The sequence below is a fragment of the Drosophila melanogaster genome, chromosome 3L (assembly GCF_000001215.4).
Source record: "Drosophila melanogaster chromosome 3L".
NCBI classification, from domain to species: domain Eukaryota; kingdom Metazoa; phylum Arthropoda; class Insecta; order Diptera; family Drosophilidae; genus Drosophila; species Drosophila melanogaster.
In genome coordinates, this window is record NT_037436.4 from 20,925,891 (window position 1) to 20,949,642 (window position 23,752).

The 23,752-nt window shown below is 43.7% G+C and overlaps 2 protein-coding genes across 2 annotated transcripts; one reads left to right on the forward strand and one right to left on the reverse strand.

Annotated features, from left to right (window-relative positions):
* Positions 1-23,622, reverse strand: fng (fringe). Its single transcript, NM_079467.3, has 7 exons — positions 23,280-23,622; positions 17,674-18,078; positions 10,776-10,824; positions 9,523-9,625; positions 1,819-1,957; positions 809-983; positions 1-745 (listed from the first exon to the last, which is right to left on the reverse strand). Exons 1-7 carry the CDS (start codon positions 23,409-23,411, stop codon positions 510-512), a joined length of 1,239 nt encoding a protein of 412 aa, NP_524191.1. The 5' UTR covers positions 23,412-23,622; the 3' UTR covers positions 1-509.
* On the forward strand, positions 1,936-3,300 carry CG10589 (uncharacterized protein). Its single transcript, NM_141012.2, has one exon. The coding sequence runs from the start codon at positions 2,061-2,063 to the stop codon at positions 3,219-3,221; it is 1,161 nt and encodes a 386-aa protein (NP_649269.1). The 5' UTR covers positions 1,936-2,060; the 3' UTR covers positions 3,222-3,300.
* Positions 23,623-23,752: the final 130 nt, after the last annotated feature.

Here is a 23,752-nt window from a genome sequence, read left to right on the forward strand (position 1 = left end):
CAATAAAATATTCTGTTTTATTCAAGCAAACTAAAAATTAACAAAATGGTTTAAACATTGCTTAGTTAATTAATCTACTATATACATGCATATTGCTAGATTAGGCAAACATTAGACTGCATTACAGTATTACACAGCAGAGGGTCAAGCGGTCTCTCTGAATCTAAGATAACTTAAACGTAGACTAGACCATTAATTTAACTACGCACTAAGCCGATTGGAAGAATCGCGTGTAACGCTATAGGGAAGCACTTGGAAGTGTTGGAATTGCAAGACCTACAGCTACAGTATTACTTATACCATTAGGAAGCACATCTGTCCAGCGTATTGCTACATATATATATACAAAGAACCTTTCGTTGCTCGTATACTATAAACTTAATGTTAAATCACAGTGGCGAGATTTGATTTTGACGCCTGCCCCAGCGGTTCACAACCGACCCAGTGCAGACGTGCGCCTGCAACAGCCAAATAGGATCCCCAGGGACCTCGGATCGGGATCAACCAGTTCATCTGGGCGGGCAGAAGCTGAAGTAGGGGAAAAGCTGGCAGTGCAGGGAGTAGAAGCGCTTGGGATCGGTTTTCATATCGAAGCCGTCCACCTTGATCACGTTCCACTGGTTTTTCATGTGGGCATAGCTGAAGGACACCTGGTCCTGGAACGTATCCTGGCGTATGAACTCCATGGGCTCCAAATGCGAGTGGAAGTTGTCCACCACGGTTAGAGGAACTTTCAGAAGGTGTTCTGTATATAAAATAATATATATATAAGTTCAGGGTCACTTTGGCTTACTCCGCACAAACTCACCAATAATAAAACCCATTGTGACATCATCCGGAAAACGTATCTTGTCGCCAATGCTGATAAACTTGCCACCACCTGCTATGGGTAGCATTTTTAAAGTCAGGGCTCGACTGAGGCAGAAGCCAGCGCCGCCAGTGGCGAACCAGAAGGTTATCTTCTTGTTTGTTGTCGTGTTCTTCTGCAGGTCGAAAGAAAGTGGAGAAGAGGGCCAAGATTAACGGAAGAACTGGTTCATGAATGGGTAGCCCAAAAAAAGAGGATGACTAAACCAAAGGCTAAACCCAAATAAATATCCTTTTTTTTATCTTCGTCTTATTTCTGGTTTTTGGCAATGGCCCAGAGAAAATTGACTCGAAATGAAAACCGAAAAAGAAGCTTAATACCGAAACGTGGCTTGATTAATTGACCATGTAAATGGACATGTGCGAGCTGGAAACTTAATACATGGGTCTGGACCAAAAGTAAGCCGAGACTCGACAGGATCTTTCTCCCGCAAATGAAGCGTAAAGTTTGGGGTTTTTAATTATGCACGCTGCAGCGATCAGGGCTGGATTGGTTTGGTGTGCCAGATTTTGAATGGATTTCTGAGCACGCAGTTTACCTGGTTGCTTTTGCTCACATCCCTGGCAAACCTGGCTAAACCGATAAAACTATGGCCTGTACATTCATTACGGGATCAGCTCGCGGTATATCAAATGGATCGGACTGAAAAACGGGTTCAAATTCGGACTCAAACTGGGACTCGTATACAGACTGCTGCTGCTATTGCTATTGCTATTGCTATTGCTGTTACTCTTTTGCCGCGCCAGATCATATCGGTTATTAATGATAGCTTGCGCTGGCAGCTGGAAGCCAAATGGCGGCATAGACAAATGGCCCTGGTGGTAACATAAATAACGGCCACGGTTCGGCTTTTGGGCCGGGCCAGAAGATGGAGAAAGGCGATCGCAGTCAGGCTTGTAATTACGAACTATATAGGAAAATATGCAAAAATAACTGGCATTTGCACTTACGCTGTCCAAGTGGATCTCCAGCGGCGACGAGATGCTCGGCTTGCCCAGATACCAATCCACACTGGGGCTATACTCGTCCAGCAGTTTGACCAGCCTCGGCACATTGACATAGTTGTCATCGTCGAAGTGACAGAACCACCTGGAAAACAGTATCAGAGTTAAACACATTCGAATTCGAGTTCACTCAAACTAAAATTCTTATATTTCTTTTACTATATTTGAACAATTAAAAACGTGCAAAAATGCCAGCTCATTTGGATTTAACCCTAGAGGAAATGACCAGGATTGCTTTGGGTGTGCCCGAGTTAACCCACGTAAATGTGGCTGTACTCCAAAGTCTTTTGAATGTCCTTCTCAAGAAACTGAACTGTCAGAATGATATGGTAAGGATAAGTGGCTTCGAGGGCAAGTGTATGGAGCGCATTCTCGAGCAATCCAAAATATCTCCACTGCCCTTCGACGTGGAGGCTATTGTTCCAATTTCCGAGCAATTGGATAAAGTTCAAGAGTTGGACAAACGCATCAAGCAGCTGGAGTGCAAGTTGGAGTGTCACTTTCAGCAGATTCGCATTTGCAACAAGGCCAAGGACAAGAAGTACAAGATCAACCAGGCCGAACAGTACGCCTCTCCTTGCGAGGATCTGTGCACCGTTTGCGATGAGGACAACAAGATCGCATGCAGTCTGCTGGCCAACATGGACTTCATGAAAAAGCTAATGCGACGTATAGCCACACCCATTCTGGACCGAATGGAAGAGGTCAGCCACAAGCTGGAGAAGTTCTACCTCACACTTGAGGCTTTTCTTAAGCAAACCGAAGCTTTATTTAATCGTTTGGAAATAGTCAAGCAATGTGTGGTGGAGATCGAAGGTCTGAGGACTCTTGTTCAGGAATACAACCTTACTTTTCTGGGAACCATGGAGGAACTGCAGGATATGCTCGACAGCAAGCTGGATAAGGTGCATATGCCTGCTCTTAAGAAGTATATACGCGATCGCTTCGATGATATAGATCGCCGGCTGAGATTGATTGAGGATAAGGATGCATGTCCCAGGGCCGCTGGATTTATCAATACGGGGCTATCTTGTCTATCCTGTAATAGTCCCAAAGTGGGTGTCGACGTCGGTCCTCAAACCATGGGACTATTCCCGGACGCTCCGGTCAGGCACCTGCCTCCCAAGTTAACCGGATCACCGGTAAATTGTCAGAAGATCGTGGTCTGTAGATCTGTGGAGAAGGAACCTACCCTAATGGTGCGAGTAAACAACCTTGATCTGAGTGTCCTCTCCCAACGTCTTGCTCGTCCTGCCTCTGGCAAAGTCTGCAAGTTGCCCGAAGCTAATGACGCCATCTATGGCGTTCGTAATTCCTGTATATCCGGTCAGGACCACTACCCAGTATAACTTACAGCTAGTCGCCATCCAAATCGATTAGTTTCCGCAATAAAGAATACAACTCAAGGCTGTGTCCGTTAAGCCGCATATAAAAAGTGCACTAATTTAGATTGCAATTACCCGGGTTGAAGGTAAGAGCTATGTCTGCAAAGCCCAGAGTGCAGCTGCAGTTTTTATAGTGACAAACGATCAGCCATATCCGGTAGCCCACGGTGGACTAATGATGGCATTAAGCGGCAGCTGAAAGGTCCGCGCTGACCATCATTATCGTAGGCTTCGCTATGGGTGCAGTTCCCCTTTCGTTGAGGGGATCCCCTTAAAGATGATATTGGTAACGCGGGAATTTACTTGGATTCCGCAAAGGGGAGGCTCGATAAAGAGAAATTTATACACTGCAATTCCGGGTAATCAGATTTAGTACGCTTTCTGCTTAAATTTTGGCTGCAATATTGTGGATATCTAGCGGACAGGTATCTGTTAAAATAAGGACTTACATTGAATGGATATTAAGGGTAACTACTAGAAGCTAAAACCAATAAATGGTTCAAAAGAAATGTATATTTCTGTACATGTGTAGAGTATCATCTTCTTCGACTTGCCAAGTACATTTCTGGGGATTCGCGACTTTCGCCGAGCTCGTAAGTATTCAATAAAATCGAATCTTGGAGGATTGGCTGGTCTTGGGTTTCTTGTCGTTGCGTCTGTTGGGTAATTTAATATAATTTTTATTGCATAAGACTAGAGTAGACAAGGAGGTGGAGTTTCGTGTGTATGTGTGTGGTACTCAGATAGTCAGTCGATGCTACTCCCAAAGCCTGGCATTCATAAATTGCCTGGTCGGATGATGTTGCTGCTGTTGTCTACGACTTTGGCTGCTGTTGCGGCTGCCACATGCGATACCTGTGCGAAAAGGCCGCAACTCCCCGAGTTTTAACAACCTCTTTACCCCTCCTACATCTACGACTCGCCCACCCCAACCCTTAGTTTCTACGTGAGGCATAAAAATGCGCGTTTAATTTGCTTAATTATGCACAAAGCACAGCCCCTCCGTTTTTTAGTTCCCCCTCTTTTTAGTTTTTCATAGGCAGCTGCTTTCCCTGCTTCCAAATTGAAATCTAGACGCTGGTTTATGTTCGATGTCGTTTAATTAACGCCAGTCCCCCTCTTTGATTTCATTGGCATTTATGAAAATGTTTTCATTCGGTGGTTCTTTCGATTCGGGTTATCAATTAGGGGATCGCTGATGGTGGCTTTTCTCCGATTCTCCGTGTCGAACACTGTTTGTTTATTTTGGGTTTGTCCGCTCTCTGTTTCTTTGTTTCTCACTGCATCGGATTGCACTAAAATGCACTGAGGGAAAATAATATGTTTCACAGAAACTGTCATTACTTGTGAGGCTTGTAGGCTTTTAAATAAACGCAATTGATTGATAAACGAACTAAAAGTTTTCATATCCCTTGAACTTAAGTCTTTAATATTAACCACAATAATCATTTATTTATTATTATTTATTATTATTTAATTCAATAGTTATCTATTTAATCAAGCTACTTTATATAATTCGCGTAGAAAAGCCTTTTTAACTATCTATAAACATCCTGAACATTTCTGCCAGTGCATCGGAGTGTGTGGCCGTTGGCCGAGTAAAACTGAAATGCGAAACGAGTGCACACTTTAGTTTATTTCCATAGCCGTTTTTCCAATTATTCGCGCTGCTGCAGCAGCAGCTGCTGCCATATAGCATATATGTATGTATGTACATAGCTATAGGATTAACCGATGCTGATGTGGGCAGATTTCGATCAGTTCGCCAGCTGGGCTCTTTCTTTCAAAACCCCCAGCCCGACCCACACGTAACCCCCTTTCACCCACTAAAACATAAGGAAAAAAGTTCAGAAAAAAAAAAAGAAGTAAAAACGCTGGCGGGGCGTTGGCGGCTGCGTAGTCATTCCACATTGCAGGCGAAATGAGTTTATGTCTGGGGCCACAATAAAAAATGATTGACGGGGCACTTCAAGTCGGCCAAAGGAGATATATCTGGAGTTGCAGGCAGGCTGCCCAAAAGACGCGGGGCTTAATAGATTTCGCATTAAGAGAGCGGCAAGGCAACTTAGTAACGAACGAGCGTGCAAGCCGCGCTAAAAGTATTTTGACAGCCGGCCAAAGATAAGCGATCGCCAAAAACCTCGTCAGACCACGATGACGAACTGATTTCATTCGGTTTCTGTTTCTGTTTATGTTTATGTTTTGTTTTTCGACTTCTCGACTCCATTTCAGGAATGAGACCCGGACAGGCTCGCCTGCAATTAGCAATAAGTCAGCTGTCATCTGCCCGAGCAGCAGATACAGAAAGTATCTTGCGGTCTCGAGTTTCGCGGATTGATACAAATCAATGTGTCATTTATGCACTGCTGTGGGGGCAGACAACATGATATTTACATTAAGCGGCAGTCCGACCACTCAAATCAACCGAAATGTTTGCCTCATTAACGGACTGCATCGAGAGCCGAAAAGGGAAATTAATCTTTTGATGTGAATGCAGCTAGCCATGCTTTCCATACACCGGGAAAACAGGATTTCGTGTGTAAATGGATACTTTTATTTATGGCAAACGTTATAAAATGATGCTTTTATTTCGACAACTCAGTTGTAGTGACCTTAAGATGCAATATGTATGCTTAATGTGCAGTTACAAATTTATAGAATAAAATCAATAATATTATTCATGATAGTATTGTAGTAATAGCTACCTTGAGACAGTGCCATGCTCGTGTTTCATTATTAATTATTATTATTTTATCGTTTTTGTACTGATTAGAAAGGTTAAAAGATTTATTAAATATTTTTTGTATATATGATATTTTTAATATAATTTTTTTCTTATTTTAGTACATTTTCTTTTGTGCACCCGAATGAGTCAAATATTTACGAAGCTGTGCGCCTGCGCATCTACAAAGGCATTTCCCTTTGGACAAGCAATTGAAAGGCATTTGTCAACTGGCGTCTCCTCCGAGCTTGACAAAGCAAATCATTAATTCTGGTACAGCGGAGCTGTATCTTTGTATCTATATATCTTGTGGATGCGCGCACTTGAGCCCGCAAATTGAAGGCAATTGCCGGCGATTATGCGACTTTCTGTGGGTGTGAGTGAGCAAGTGTGTTGGCGAGAGGCGCTAATTGAAATGTAGAGCAAAGCAAAGCAAGTCCACTTCCCGGATGTGGAGTAGCAATTGCATTTCCTAGTCCAACTCCAATATGCATATGCATATACATATGTCGTTGCCACTGTTGCAATTCCAGTGAAATTGCCTGTTTCCGCTGCCACAATTCCGACAAAGATTTGAGCATTTTATTTTTATGTTTCTCATGTGGCGACACAATGTCAACAAATGCATTTTGCGTTCTCCCTTTCACCATGGAATCAATTGAATAATTGGGATTGTTGTGGTGGTTCTGCCACAAGTAGCAAATAAATGAAATTGATGCGTTTCTAAGCGGCAAGAAGGGGAAGTGTTGGCGGTCGCCCCTTAAAGGAAAAACTGTTTAGCTTCACACGCAGCTCTTCACTCTCTCTATAAATAGCTGCCCCTGGCCGAAAAAACCGTGGAAAAGAGGGAAAATTTTCTCACACATTGCAGCCAACATAAGCATCTGGATTTCCCCACTCACATATGTAGGCAACCCTCCAGCCAAGAAAGTGCATTAGTGGCATCAAACCGCGATTAAAACTGTCGCAGCCATAGATGGATATACGATTGCGAGTGCGAGTGACTCTATTATTTTATGGCTCAATGTGGAATTAACCCCGAGTCGGTGCGGTTGGGTGAAAGACCGCCTGCCCTGGGAAATTTCCTGGATGAACCGTATCGAAAACCGAGCGAATCCAATTCCCACGCACCCACAGACTTTTTGGAGTAACATGCAGCAGCATTAACATTAACATCATCATCATCGGCTGGGGCTTGATTGATGCCGATCCTTCGGCACCATTTCTTGTTTGCCCCATTTACATTTTATGCTGTGAATATTACGCATATTACGTGTTGTAATTATACCCCGAAAAGAGGCGCTCTTATTATGTCAAAATGTTGATTACGAAACGTGCCCGGTCGAGAGAGTATCCGTGAGATGCGAATGAATGGCGTGATGCGGGGCAACCTCGGATTGCAATCAGATAAGTGCCCGTTTATACAATTGCCTGACAAGTTTCACCAGCCACATTAGGTGTGGCCAGCACAAGGCGCACACCCAAGTCAGCCAAGAGATAAATAAGAATCTGAGACAAATAAATCGAAAGAGATTAGGTCAGGCAGCTTTGAGACTGGAATTCAGCGTCGAGAAAACACACAAAACTAATTAATAAAATACCCCGAGATTGGGCCCTAAGCCAAAGGCAAATGTCGCGCACAGTGGGGCACAGGGAACCTTTGGCGCCTCCGTGGCCTGGAATTTCTATACGCTCATATAGTATAATTGATGATTGCTGCTGATGTCGGTTTTTGTGGGAGTTCCAATGGAGTCTTGACTGGCAGGCCAGGTCATCGCCTAGTTGTCTGTCTCTCTATGACTTGCAGTTGCTATTGTTGCTGCTGTAATTTTAATTAAATTGCACTAATTGTTTGGTATTATAATGGATACCCAACACCGACAAGCAGCAGCAGCAGCAGCAGCAGCGGCAACAGCAACTGCAATTAGCCATTCAAGGCGAGCGAAAGGCGTTCCTCCAGCCAGCGCACAGTGGGGCAAATAATTCATGTTTTATGGCAAATAAATTTACATTCGCAATTAAAACCAACTTGCTGGATTCACATTTAATAGTGCTACTTTTGAACGGGACGCCCCACGGTTGCCGAAACCGATTGCAAGCAACATGTTGCTGCCGTGCGTAAGAGTCGTTCAGCGGCAGCAGCAACATTCGCTTGTAAAAAGCGATGGGGGCAGCAACAGCAAGCAGCAGCAAGCAGCAAAGCAGCGTGGCATAATTGCCAGTTCGAATGCACGTTAATTAACCTCTTTTTCATGTTGTGCTCGGGTTTTTCTTTGGCCAGGCTGGGATTTCGCTGTTACGGCCTGTTGCCTGCCGGCTCTTAAACGTTGCCAATCAGCCAGAAGGATGCCTGGACAGTTTCCTGTGCCACCTGATACCATTTCATATCTCTCTTTTAGTCTCATTTCTGCCTTCTTACCCGCTGGAGACTGGGACCCACCAGCGGCAGCAGCCAATGCAACAACAACAACCTCATCTGGCTCATAACTGCACATTTTCATTGCTGGCCATTTATTTTGTTTCAACAATTTGTTGTAGTGCCTGTTGCCGTGGCTATTGATTGCATGCTCCGCGCTCGCATAATGACAGTTTCAAGTTCTAAGCCAAAACGGCAAGTCAACTTAAGATGAAAGCCAGACTAGCCAGCCCAGCCATCCCATCCCATCCCATTCCATCCCATGCCGGCTCGTCTCATTGCAGCACCAAGCCCAGCTAGTCTCGTCATCCTCATCATCTGAAGTCCAAGCATGTCCAAGTTGTTCTAGATTTCTTGGCTGCAGTTGCTGCTGCTTTTGCTGTGCGGCGTAATTACAAATAAGCAAAAAAAAAAAGAGTAAAATATAAAGGAGGGAAGAATTTCTAGGCTGCTCCTTTGGGCGCTAGTTGAAGTGTCTTTTCTGGTCCGCTCCTCTTTCTTCTCGGACTGCGGTCGCTGGACAAGTTTTGAGTGGATGTTGCTGCTGCGTCTTAATTGCGCAAATTAGAACGCATGGCAGCTGCAGCACAGTGCCCGAACAGTGCACCGAGAACCGGAGAACTGGGTGTTTGTATTGCCCATGGATAGAATGATGGGCTTCTCCTGCGGTCGCTTATTAAAAGCATTAAAGTCTATTATTACAGCAGCAGCTAACCACAAGGAGTCATTGCTCTCGCTTAAGTTGTACAGCAGAATCGAGCATTCAACGAGCATTAAGCCCTGTAAATATGACAACATTTTAGGCGATCCAGTCGAGATGCTGCTGCTGCTCCTTTTGCCGCAGATGCAACTTGCAACATGACCTCTTAACTCTCCAGCAAACGCCATAATTCTGCGTGAAATTGAAGCTGGGCACACGTATGGATATCCAATCAAGGGGAAATTACACAACGAAGACATTTACATACATGGAGTTTCAGCCTCCATATCGTTTCTCTTATATAAACTTCTACTTGAGCATTTTCTTCAATAAAGGTGGTTACATAAGCTTCGAATCTTTTTGGTCGCTAATTTCCAACTATTTATTTCCACGATAATCTACAGTTTAATCTATAGTTTCTACTTACTTTTTGCCACTCTCCAGGAAGACATCCAATTCAGCGGACATTTTGCAGCAAAGCGCCTTGCGAAAATGGCCCTGTGAGCATTTCGTGTTGATGAGATGGCCCTCTGAAAGGAGAAAAGAGGATGAGAAGGGAAACGAGGTGAAAAGTCTGATAAAGATTGGTAATTAAGCGGGCCAAAACAAGAAACAGAAGGAGCCGATGGTCGGTGTTTGGTGGTTGGTGGCCGTGGGCCCACTTCTATGTTAATTAACCAAAAGACCAGGCTTCGCAGCCCCAGAACGAACAGTAGCTTGTTAGTCGAGAATGCCGCTCATATCCAGCGGATACATTTTGTATCGTTTGACAGCCGCCGCCGCCGCCGCCGCCGCCGCCGCCACAGATAAAGATGCCAGAACAAAAAAAAAAAAAAAAAGCAAACAAAAAATGTATAAAAAGCGCAAAAGCAGAGCAACGCACAAAAACTTTTGCGCCTTAATTGGATGAAAATTGTTGAAATATTTAAACACAAGACAACTGGGGGGACTGGAACTTATCCTTTGTCCAGCCAGCTCTGCACATAACTCAAAATCCCCGAGCGTGTTTAGCCGAATCCTTTTGGCCTAATCAAAATACCAAAATGGGTCTGTATGTCTGTATCCGAGGCTGTGTGCGAAACTTGAGATCTTCTTGGCTTCTTAAGTTCTGAGTTTTCTGTCTGCGGCGTTCTGCATCCTCGCTCCATTGCGGAGCTGGAGTATGCAAAATGGAAATACAATTTTTTGAGCGAAATTGAAATTTGAACTTTTTTTAATTAAACCCCAAGAAAATCGAAGCGCAGCCCAGGATGCAATTCAATTAAAATGCGGGTGAGTGATGAAGCTTCCTCACTCGCTTTGCTCCACTATGGGATATGGAATTTATAAACTTTAATCGGTTTTCGGTTGGTCCAGACAGTGGCCAATATTAGGCGGTGCCGGTGGGCGTGGCACTTGGCTGATGTGAAACTTAATTGAGAACGGACAAACCGAAGGCAACGGATTGAAAAGGCAAGGGTTCATTTTTTTTCTTTTTTTTTTTTTTGGGTTCCGAATTGGGATCGAAAGGTAAGAGGTCGGTCGGTTGCTGTTTGGCCAGGTAAAAGGCTGTTCTTCTTTTGTGATAAATTCGATTTTCTCCCTCGCTTGAAAATATAATTTTTGGGCAAAAAAAAAAAAAAATAAAATAAATGCATCACGGTGGAATCGGTTAAATAACTAATGGCTTCCTCTACTCACTTGTCTTCTCCTGGTAGTAGTGATCATCGGTGTCCGTGAAGAACCAGGTCTGCAAAATAGAGGAGAGAGAATCAAAAGTTAGTCGATCGATATTTGCATAATTGTGGTTCATGTAAATTACAAGAAACCGTAGCATGGGAAACTTTGTAGTCAACAGCCTACTCATTTGACTCTTCAGACGACGGCATAATTATTCAAACACAAAAAAAAAAAAACGCGTTTGGTCAGCAGCTTTTACAAGAAAGCGTCCGGCAATCAGATAAGAAAATTCCCACACACCCTGCTGTCTTCAAAAGCGGTCCAAGAAATAACTCAAGCAAAAAGGCCCACAGAAGAAGTGTCTTTTTTATGCATCGCTGACTGCGGTAGGGTTCTGAATTCTCAGGAGGTAGTACACAGTATTTGCCGCTCATTAGTGGCTTTCTCCAACCCAAGCACCACCATCAAGCCACAAAATCTATTTCGCGACATTGCCCCAAGGGATTGTATGCTTTTGGTCCTAATAAATTTGTTACTCGAACAACTCAATTGGCTCCAGTTTTCCCTTAATAACTTTTTGCCTGTGCCTTTGTGTCAAATCAGGCGAAAATCGCTTTAAAGCTTTGACAAGCACACGAACGGGGCTATATAGCTGTTGTTGTTAGCCATGTTGCTGTTGGCCATGTAGCTGTCGTCGTTTTGCGAAGTAAGAGGCACGGCAACAACTTGGGCAAACAATACGCCCGCTCCACAAGCATTTTGAGCAACGACTTGTAACAGTTAGAAAGTCAACGTTTGCCAGTTCGCCTCCACTTGGAGTCGGAGCTGGAGTTCTTTATCCACAACATTGGAAGGCACACACATCCAGCAAACCAGCACACCGAGCACTCCGGCAACACCAGCAACATCGTCGTCTGCTGAATTTTCATGGATTTTTACGAGATTTTCTTTTTTTTCAGCTCACTTTTTCCACTTTTTTATTTTGAGAGAGTCGTCGGGATGCTTCCCCGCTTTGGGGCGAAAAATGTTAACACCATGTTGCCGGCTTGTTGTTGCAAGTTGCTCCTATTGTTGCTGGTGTTGTTGGTGTTGCAGATGCTGCAGTTGCTGCAAAGCTGCTGCGCTGCAGTTGCAGTCCGCACTTGACTAGCTTTTAATTTATGTGACTGTTCCAACTGTTGACAAACAGCATTACAACGTGTTTCGCAAATTTATGGCGAAACTTGGCCGCTCTGATGGAAGTGTCCCATAAATAGAGTTCTTTAGAACGCCAAGTTAATTGAAAGGAGCGATTGGAAATGCGAATCCGAACAAATCAGGGAGTAACAGTGTCTCTTGAGAGAGTTGAGATGACAAACCACTGTAGATTTAATAAAAAAAAATGTACACCAAATTGAAAATAGCCGGGCTTGGAAACCAACACCCAACACCCAACTATCACCGTGTTAACTAAAATTTCTTAAAAATATGTCACTTAAAGATGTCGTTCGATTAATGTACTCTTGTAAATCGCTTAAAATCCAGAGTTCATAAATTTGGCCAACACTTGGTGGCGGAAATCTGCAGAGTTTTGCTGGATTTTCATGGCGTGGCATGCACTCAATTGGAACGAAGCGATTGCCACAACAATTCGTTATGTTTTCGGCGCCCAAGAGGGAAAAAGCCAACAGTTAAATAGGCGGCCCAGGAAAAGCACAAGCCAAACACCACACCAGCTGGCCAACTTCAGTTTTTAGCAGTTGTTTCAGTTGACTTTGCTGTTCCTGTTGTTGCTGTAGCTGCAGCTCCACTTGGCCAACAGAGCAAAAGCCGCAACAAGCAATGCATTTTCAATGGCGTCTGCGTTTCTAACTGCAGCTGCGGGCCAAAGGCAACTGTGGCCAACCATTTGGACAAACCATTGAAGCATTTTTGGCCGCTGGCTCTTGCCGTCCTCTTACCAATGTGCTTTGTTTTTTCTCGGTCGCGCTAAAATTTAATGCCCACCCTAGCAAAAACCCCCCGCAGCCCCTTCCCAAACCGACCAGTCCTCACCTGGAAAAGCACGTGGGGTGCGGTCAGCTAGCCGCGCATTTGGTCTGCGGTTGCAGCTGGCCTTACATCTAGACCAGGCCCAAACTGAACAAGCCAACGAACCGGCGGCTTTGTCTGCATTTTTCTGCATTGGGCTGGCCGAAACCGAAGGAAAATACTGAAAATTATAATGTATGAGCAGGGGGCGTGGACAATGGATATGCTTTCCCAAAATTTCGTCCATTGCACCTCGAAGTCCAAGTGAAAGTTGTGCCAAAACGAATAGTCTCAGGATGTGACTAATTTCGTCGAGACTGCCAATAAGGCTGCCGCTAGTTGAGGGGAAATGGAATTATTGATCGATTTTAGGAAGTTACCCGTTATCAAACTAATAAAAAACCCATCAAATTTAGATGGCCAAATTTCGGGCAATATTAATTCAACCAGTGCCGTTTTGGGTGGTGATAAAACGTTATGCATCTTAATTTTTGTGTCATAACTTTGTTAGTGGTTTTTCATTTTTATGAAGTTCAACAAGAATGACAATTTACCACATACTATTTTATGTCTTTTGAATAACATGGCATAAGTTACAACTCTATCTCTTGGCAGTGCGATTGATTAATTTAAGGGGATGCCTAACACTCAATCTTGAACATAAACACTTGATTACAAACTGATGATAATTTATCAGGGGGCACATACAAGAAATCACTTTAAAAACCATAATTTATTCTCAAGAAGTCATACCCCTTCGTAGACGTAAGTGCTTCCCATAACTATAGGCTCATCAGCAGCTACGCACACGCATCGCTCAATTCAGGAAGCGACCACAAGATTCTGGGCGTTTCGCATTTTGCGTAATCTTCTTCAGCTACAAAAACCACAAAGCCTGGGATTTTAATTATGGGTTTTTGGGTTTTCTCTCTTTAAGGTTTTTTGGGTTTGACCCTCCCCCGAAAACACCTGCTGACCCTGGACCCTGGGCCCTGGAATCTTTCTACACCTCAAGAGCCATTTGCCCTGGGCAACTCTGAGTGTTAAATGCTCAGAAGAGACACAGAAACAAGCAAATGAATCAATTACCTGATTTGTTGTGAGTCAAAACCACTCTCTGAAATCGAACAGAGTAGAGGTATTCCACTCAGCATTCAATTAATGCGATGGCAAAGTGATTAAGAGCCAATCAACCGGCACATTTTGAATTCGAATTCGAATCGAATTCTCTGATGTTCGGTGGATCAACAGAACATACCATGCCATATATATGAGATATGTGAATGCAGATGTGTTTGCAGCACAAATATGAAATGTGACAACGAGAACCATTAAAGAGGAAGTTGCATGCGGGCCTTTGAGGGTTAAAAAGCGAGATGAGTTGGGTGGGCGGGCTGGTTGGTTGGTTGGTTGGTTGGATGGATGGACATCTGACGAAATTGTGTCGCCGCCGGCGGGCAAAAAGCAGCAACAATTGAAATTCCAATTTATTGCGAATTGAATTCAATTGAAGAGCATTGAGAGCACAACTCAAACAGAGCAAAGGCCTCGCAAAAGTTCAGGCACGGGCTGTTACTATACGATAACCATATGAATGGGTATGAATGAGCTTCATACAGTCGGTTTAAGTTGCCAGAGATTAGAAGATATAGAATAATGTACAAAAACTACTGCACAAAAACTAACGCATTTTCAAATTTAAGATTCTCATTCCTCCAAAAATGTTGTTGATTAAAAGAGAAAAACCCAATCCATACCCAGGCCAGATGTATGGCTATTAAGTTTCCAAAAATATACATCTCATACTTTTTAAGGCTTTATTAACTTTTATAAGCTCTTGAGCGTCATGTCCCACTGTGTGGAACAACTGGTGCATAAACATTCGTTTAGTTTTGTATTCTATCTCGTGCGTTGGCGGCACACTTTCGGTACGACTATTGTCATTAATTGGCCTTTGATGGGCATTGCATGCTCATACACATTATTCCGAATACGAATCTGAATCCAAATCAAAACGAAACAGCTCGAATAAAAGCTTAAATACTTAAACAACGAGATCGGACCAAGTGCGGATGGCAGTTCCGTTCGTTCCGTTCGTTATGAGCAGCTGCCACAACCAGATATGCAGTACTTCATACAGTGGGCCTTCTGGTGATTCATCATTGGGCCCTGGACAGGAATGGCTGTCAACGTCAAAGAACCATGAACTAGGAACCGAGAACCATGTGCTACAAACTCAGAGCCGTGCTCAAACTCAGAGTAGCGACATTAAAGCGCAGAAATGCCAGCAAAGGAGCCGAGTTAATGAGATTTAAGCCGCAACTCTGGGACATGGCGCGTTTTGAATTTAATAGCCACCACTGGCGACCGGCGTCACCAAAAAAAAAACCCAGAGAATATCAGCACCGAGTGGTCTAACTGAGTTTTACGACATTGTTTTTCCAGGGAGCCGACGAGCAACTACATGTGAGCCTAATAAAATGTGACGAGCTTTAAAGAAATCTTGTTTTTCCCCAGAATCAACGAGAAAAGAAAGAAGCGAAGTAGCTAACTGGTTCCATTTCCATGCGAATCAATCAAACAATAAGTCAGGCAGCCAAAACTGAAGCTTCATTAAAAGTAAATGTTCAATCAGACAAGCAAATCGAGACAACCACCCACAGGAACACTCCGTGGACAAGCTGTCAGTCCGTGTTCGCCGATCTATCCGTGGATTCGGATTCCGAGATCCAGAGATTCAGTGATCCAGTGCTGACATTTGACATGCGTCCGCTGCCCCAACAAATGAAGCACAGACTTCTGCGATTGCTGCCACTGTGGGTTGCATGCAAATCGTAGCTGCCTCGGAAAAACTGGAAAACTGGTAGCCGAAGCCAGTACAAAGTCAGTGCAGGTCGAGGCAGAAGTCAGTGGAAAACATACAAGCGGGAATAAAAACGAAAATGCAAAACGATTTCCCTCCTTGTCTTAGCCGCATTGGGCATTCAATCAAAGTCGAGCTGCTGTTACGGCTCTCCATTTTTGGCCAAAACTGTTTACAGTAATTTATGCTCATTTGTAAGCATGAAAAATTTGAATCATTCATCAAACGTCCGACAAACGATTGGTCCAAAAGGGGGGTATTGTCAAGTACCAGATCTCTCGATCTTTAATGGTAAATTCGGTTGCCGCAATTCGAGTGGTATATTGACCTCTAAAAGCTTGGTTACAATGTGGCTTACTTCTAAAGTAGTACTTTCTTTTAGGATATTTCTATATCTTAAGATATGTTAAATTTTAATAAAGCCAATTTACCTGCTCATTATTATTACAAATACGAATATCGTTACCTAAAGTTCCCACCTATTTCTTAAAGAAACTTTAGGAGGATAAACCCAAATACTGCCTTAATCGTCGGTAAACGTGGCTCCCCGCGGATATCTTGCATTGTTAGTGTACGCATTCCCCAGAAAAGGAAGAGTACTCACTACTTGTGATCCCCATTCCGAGCCATCTGGAAAAACAAGCTCAGCATTGATTCGACATCGGGTTCGCCAAGTCAGGCTTTGCCCTTTTATGGGCGCTGTCTTGACAACAACACACAAAACATTAATCAACGGCAACAACAACAATGACAAGAGCAACAAAAGCAGCAACAATAATAACAACAGCAGCAGCTGCAACTAGCAATTACAACAAATTGTTTTCAAACGCTGCTGCCTGCGCAGCCAATCAAATCGAACGCAACTTTGAGTTGTTGCCTGTCGCTGCTCCACATTGCTGTTAACCACAGAGCAAATGACGTGCAACAACATGGGGCACAGATTTTCCATCAAAATAATTGGCCAAAACCGAAAGAAAATCGAGGAAAAAGATGAGAGGAGCTGGCCAATTGTTGCCGGCGATATGTTGGTCTTGCTGTTGCTGCTGTAAAATGTTGCAAGCGCACAGAACCGACTTATGTTGCATGTTGCACGGTGAATGTTTCACAAGCGTTTAGTGTGGAAATTGTGGCAGCCAATCGATGGCGATAGCAGTTTCCACTAAAAAAATAAGAAAGTATAGGAAGAAACTTTAAAGTTTAAAACGCTCTTTTATTTTTAAGCTCCTTTCCGCTCCCGAGGGCTTTGCAAATATGAAGTAAAAAAACCCCTTTTATTGCTGTTGCTGGTGGAAACGTGCTCGTCAAGCATTTTTACAATTTTCCAAAAGGTACTGAACACACACACGGGCATATTCCCTCGGGGGTTATTTATTTGTGTTTTCGGTTCATGTTTTATTTTTTTTTTCCTTTATTTTTGTGACGTGGTGATGTTGCTGCTTGGCTGCAATGCCAGTCAGGAACGTCAAATGAAGGGGACGAGTGCAGTTTTGTGTAAACAATAACAAAACACATTTGTGACGCGTGATTTTGCATAAGTTGGCACTTGGTTCCGACGATATTGCTGCCACAACAGCAACCAAGCCGAACAATGACTACAATAAATATCCTTTCACCACATGAAGCCCCTTTGACCGCACGAAATTCGATTATATTTCGGTTTAGCAGCTTAGCAGTTTAGCACTCAATGAAATCATAAACAAAAGCGATCGTTTTGGCTAAGAAAAAACAAATGCTATTAGCCGTATTCGTAGTCGGTAAGCTCCAAATGAATGAAGACATTTTTATGGCCAATTAAGCGACCGCCAAAAAAAGAATCACAAATCGCCAGACATAAAATTAGCCAAAGGAATCAAATCAATTCCCGTCAGCTTAAAAACTCATTATGCAAATTGGCCAAGCCCAAATCAGAGTTGCCAAATCGTTGCCAGCAGATCGCGTCCAACCTTTGGAGCTCACCCCACTTAGCCAATTGTCGCCCACCCGCCGACCTGGCAGGAAATTAGCTGCAGCTAATCGGAGATCGATAGATCGATGTGGCACACTCACCTGATCGCGGGCCAATTGGAACCAGGTCTTGATGATCAACGCCAGCCGGGTGTCGTGATAGTTCTTCGTCGTCTTTACGCTGATGAAAATGTCATCCAACTCGGTGACCGGCGGCTGTGGTGTCGCCGTCACCGCTCTTTGGGACAGATCGCGGAGCAGTTCCCCATTCCGGCTCCTTCTGGCCAATTCTGTTAGCAGCGTGGCCGTGGGCCGCTCACTGACCTCGATGTCGCTGAAATTGAAGCTGCGTATATCCTTGCGGATTATGACGGTGGTGGGGGAGGCGGCCGGAGCTCCAGCCCCCGGCTGGGTGGGCGTGGAGGACTGCACGTAGTCCTGGAGCAGCTGGTCGCGATGTGTGGTCACGGCTTCGCTGGCAAGGGCATCCACCTGGCTGTGCGGCACCTGCAGAGAGAGATATAACTTTATAAAAGGAAACTATATGCATATATATATATTTAAAATTTTTTAAATAATAAGATGAATTTTCACCTAGTCTAGTATTTCGAGTCACCCTATTCCTATTGACTAGAATCTAAAGCCCTTGTGTTCTAAGAACAATATCGTCTTTTTCCCCAGTGTCAGCCGGAAGAAATATAGCAAGTGGCGTGGGGTTAATGTAAATTTGTTGTGTAAATCGCACGTAGGGCAATAAAAAGATGAAGACGCCCCCGCTCTATCGGAGACACTCGACTCGAACTCGAACTGGGACGGGGACTAGGATTGGGACTGGGGACTCCCACTCCTCGCCAGATCCAACTTCGGGCATTTTCACCTGGCAAACAAAGGCGAACTTCAATGGCAAACAACAATGGCAAACAAATGAGCGGCAGCAGGCAGAATAAACAACGGCAACACCACCACCATAAATGCTGAGTAAGAGCAAACAAACTGGGATCGGGATTGGTATTGGAATTGGGATTGTAACCGGGGATCGGGATTGGGATCGGGATCGGAATAGGGATGGTTAGAGGAAGACCAGAAACCCACTGAGATTGCTTTGAGTCGGAGTGAACTGCTTGATTAATTTCCACTGATAACAGGTTCATTTGCTTTTGTTGTCGGCGATTCTTCAATTGCTCTTCTTTGAGATTTTCCCCCATTGCTCGTTTTAATGGCCCTCCACGAAAATGGGGACAGGTGGGGCGTGGAGTTTCGCCTCGATTGAGCCGGAGATAAAGGTCGAGTGTTCGTCTGCTCGAATGGGAAATACCTTGGGCGAAAGACAGCCCAGTTCTAACACTCTATGCAAATCGTAGGGCAACTTCCGCTATAAATCTAAGCGTTAGCTCTGGCTTCCCAGCTTTGTCCCGCCAAAAAAAAAGAAGAGATTTCTCTTTGGAACCCGCTGGATTATATTGCTTCACACGATATTGTCTCGTTGATAGCCCATCCACAAGTTGGGCTCATAGAATTTTATTGCCGCACGATCGACAGCCAAACGGTGTTCAATATAATGGCAGCTCCCTAATGAGGAAATCGGGAGTGAGACGATAACGGTGGCAGGTGTAAACTGCCTTCGACGCCGATGGGAAACCGAAACTCAAAACCCGAAGCAATTAAATTTGCTGAAATATTAATTTGGCTGCGCAGAAATCGCGAGTATGGGAAATCGCACTGGAGATTTGTTCAAGAAAGATAGCAAAAAAGTCGTGACTTGAGTGAGGGATTCGGCTTAAAGACAAGACAGTGAAAGCCACTTGGTTATATAACGCAGAGAACGCCTCTTTCAATTAAGCGGGTTCCGTAAATTCAAGGTTTGGATCGGATTAGAATGTGCGCCAGTTTTCCAATCCCCGACATGATGCAAGTGGCTTAACCGTACAAGTATGCAAATCAAGTACACGGACTACGGACTATGAAAACAGCAATGCCTTGTGACACTTTTGTGGGATTTGCGAATTACTCGAACGTGATGAAACTGAACAAGCACCGATACAGATACATATTCACAGTTGCGGATTCTGATTCAGATTCAGCTGGAGATACATAAACACGTGTGCCCATATATGCAGGCCGCCTGCGGATTTTGACAACTACAATAAGCCAAATTGAAGTAAAAACTTTTAGAAAAGAATACACTTTAACCACACACATCAAAAAAGCTAATTGGCTAATATGTAAGCAAGCACTTTATATGGAATACATTTTTGGTAAACTACCCTTGCACCATTATTCTTATTTCGTATTTTCTAATAGAACTCAAATTTTTTCTTCAAATGTACAGCCTACAACATACAAGTGCCGGGTGAAAGGTGATTCAATAGATATAAAATCCCAAAACAAATTTAACACGGTCCGCACAATAGCAACAGCTGCCCCCCACTACGCCCACTCGAATGACTAATGCTTCATTAGCCGCGTGATTAATATGTTTATAAACATTTCCATGTCAATTAATAACGAGCAAACCATAAGAATCGAGCGAAGAGGTGCGAGTGAATAATATGAAAGGGCGCCAAATGGAATCTACCCCTCTCAGGCGACCTTTGGGAAGATTAATTGAGTTAAACTCTGGTCGCCATAACGGAAAGCATAAATCAGCGAAATCGAACAAATCAAAGGCATTCCCGAAAAAATGCAATCAGAACCGTTCGTTCGCCTCCAGCTGGGCGAGCGGGAAAATCTTCATTAAATGCTGTTTAACAATATTATCCGTAAGATACGAATCTAAGATAAGATACACACAACAACAACAACAACAACAACAGCAGCAGCTCAGCAGCCAGGCATCCGAGCATCCAGGCTCAATTAAGCGACCACCAAAAGATACCCAGATACCCAGATATGGGTATCTTTTACTCGGTTGCCCAGCTGCAGATACTACTCCTTTTATCAGGCGCCTTCCGCGGCTTAATGTCGTCAACTTTTTCGGGCTGATTACGTGAGCGGCGGGCAGAAGGAGGGCTTTGTGGATCGAGGGGCCACGGAAAGGTAGCTGCAACCAGCTGCATTAAGTTGGCCATGGGAAGTGAAGAGCAAGCACCTGCTTTTGGCCTGGCCAAAAACAGGAATCACATCATCATCATCATCATCATCGTGGTCTTTGTCTCTCGGGCTGCCTCGAAGGCTTCTTGTGGCTGTTGCTTTCCTCAAGCTGATTTGCATGCTCCTCAGCTTAGGAGTTTGTTAATGTTATTATGTATTTACCATGCACTCGTCAAAAATATTTGAAAGTCCATACTGGAAAATAAATTCGGATATCTTAGAAGAAGAATTAGATGTCATTACAGAAAAAATCTATATTGTGCACGTTCATAAATGCACGTAAGTAATCTACTATCCATATCGATGTGTCATCGGTAAGCTGATCACAGTGTAGCCACAACAAACTACTCAAATCAATCAGCGACTGGTGGCCATTTGGCGCGCCACTTTAAAGAAATTCATAAACAAGCAAATCGTTTGACGATTATTATTCATTTCGTTTCATTTATGATTTATGCGTCAGCAACACGCGACATGCCAACCTGGCGACCTGGCGACGTGAGCTGCAACTGGACATGAGACATCAGATACTGGGAATCTTGGATAGGCAGGGTTGTGGGGCTGATGGAGACCCCCATGACAATACCCCCGCCCCGCCCCCGCCCGATTTCGAAATTATTGCTTTATCAGGCGAATGCCAAGCCCAGTTTAGCGCGAGTATGTGTCCAGTCGACTGTTTAGCTGTTCAACAGTTCGAAGAATCGAGCCAAGCCAAGTCATGTCAAGTCAACAAGCAGCACTTTTTGCGCAACATTTAGGAACAAAAAGAGAACACTCATATACGAAGTACGAAAAGAATTAAGCAAATTGTACGCGGCATGCAGTTTTTAAACTGGGACAAGTCACAGACCTCCGATGGAACAGAACTTCAATTGAAAAGACAAACAACAGTACAGCAGTTGTCGACAGTTTTTTATCCGGCTCAGTATTTAGTAGTGCGATGTGTGTGTAGCACTAATTCCTGCCAAGTTTCCGGTTAGCCCCAGAACACAAAAATAAAAAAAAGAGTAGAGCAACTGGAAGAGCCACAACGTCAACAGCATTGTCCGAATTAAAACAACATAAAGTTTTTAATTACACTAGCAGCAGCATGCGAAAACATTACAGGGGAGCCTCCACAAACTCGCCTCGAAGCCTCGAAGTTGGGCAATTGAGTTGCAAATTGAGAAGCCGGAAGGTGGTGAAGGGCAAGGGGATTACATGGATATTTTTGAGGATGCTGCAGCTGATTCAATTATGAGCTCTTAACTCTATTGCCAGCGGCTCGAATCACTAATATTATGAAATTTGTAAGCCTTAGTTAGGGAGCTGTAACAGTTGAAGGTATAACTACAGCAGTAGGGTTCATTTAACAAAAATCGAACTATATAAAGAAATGTTGGAAGAAAACTTTGAGGAATCTGTATATGCAACTGATTAAAAATATGTGCACTATTTTCTTATGGCGTCGTTTCATTTAAAGTTTTTAAAATATGATAATCCTAGAAGGTGGACACATAGTTCGAATTTCAAGGGTTCTAAAAATAGCCTGTTCGCATAAAACCCTGCCAAAAAGTGTTTGCAATGCAATAGGAGGCTAACTAAGGCCATTCCCACGGACCTCAACTATTTGTTATCTGTGATGCAACTGACAAGGTTTTCCACTGGACGAGTCCATTGAGATTCACCTCCATGAGATCCCCCCTCGCAGCGCACACCTTGGTAATATTAGCACACAATATTTTATTACACAAAAATTTATGCAAAAATCAAGAGTAAGAAGAGAACAATAATAAATGGGCAGAGCAGACAGGGCTCAGAACCCTGACAGGCCCTGGAATCAGGCAACTGAAAGCTTTGGCGACGCTCTGCCGACGGCAAACCAAGAAATTCAGGAACGGTTGACTGGATCTTCGGTAATCGAAACTGGGAATACTCTTGTGGGAATTGGAAAGTATTGGTGATTTTCAAAAATATATTCCAAGTGCCTAATGGTATGATTTTAGGATTTTAATAATGTCTCGATAATGCGAGCCGATCTTTGAACATCAACTTTAACAGAATTACATTCTCTTGTCCTTAAATCAATCAAATATAAGCTTAATTGTAAAAAAAAAAAACAAATAAATTCAGGATCATATTTCCATTTTTGAAACAAACCACTAAGCTAGGCACTACCTCTACATAAACTTCTGCACAATTTCTAAAGCAATCAAGTCCTTAGTTCCAAATGAATTCCCCGTGATACCGATCCCCATCCAATCACCAATCGTAGGGTATATCCTTTTAAAACGCTTCCTCGCCGAAATTTGTGTTCAATTATGATACCCCCTATTAGGGTATAAAAGCGCAAAAAGCCAAGCACCGAAACTGTTTTATATGCAAGGCAAGGGCGTAAAAGGTTTTTTTAACGGCCAAAGCCGCAGCTGCAAAACTCAAGTCGCCGGCGTTGATTTATGAAAGTGCACGAGTCGACGTCGATCGGGATCGGAATCAAAGGGGGATAATGCAAATTGCCTGGCCTTTGCAGCTTTGCAACTTATGCAGATCAGTGCGGAGCACACACGTTTGACAGTTTCGCAGCGCTAACAACACCCACGCAAGCTGGATTATGTCGCCCACTCGAACTCGCAACTCACTTGGATGCCCGGATATCCGTAGGCGCTCTGGTAGAGCAGTAGGGTCATATAGACGACGGCGACGGCTAACATCATGGCTTGCAGGATTCGCTTAAAACGTTGCGGTGGCGAGAGCACAGTCAGGCTCATCATACGGTTACGGACCACTACGCGCACATTGAAGCACCGCCGATTTGATCACTGGGTAGGTTTTATATTCCAATATTAGCTGGTTCTTTTCCTGGATCGTATGAATTCTGCTCGATTTCTGAAATTACGATATCTTTTAAGTTTATTTCGATTTCGATATCGCAGCACGCGCGCACTGACGTCTTGCTTGTGGCAAGCTTGAAAAGCAACTGATTGTGGTAGCGCGATCTACTCTTCTCTTCTTCCAGCGAAAATCGTAAACAAAACAAAAACCAGAAAGACCAGTAAGCGGTGAGAGTAGCGAGAGAGAAAGAGAGAGAGAGAATTCCCTTTGAGCTGGTCCA

Excerpts from the sequence above, each read along its gene's own strand:
- fng (NM_079467.3), bottom strand. The coding sequence starts at position 23,411 with ATGATGAGCCTGACTGTGCTCTCGCCACCGCAACGTTTTAAGCGAATC. Across the intron at positions 18,079-23,279 it reads ACGGATATCCGGGCATCCAA|GTGCCGCACAGCCAGGTGGA; the intron begins GTGAGTTGCGAG and ends CTCTCTCTGCAG. Across the intron at positions 9,626-10,775 it reads CTACTACCAGGAGAAGACAA|AGGGCCATCTCATCAACACG; the intron begins GTGAGTAGAGGA and ends TTCTCCTTTCAG.
- CG10589 (NM_141012.2), top strand. The coding sequence starts at position 2,061 with ATGCCAGCTCATTTGGATTTAACCCTAGAGGAAATGACCAGGATTGCT.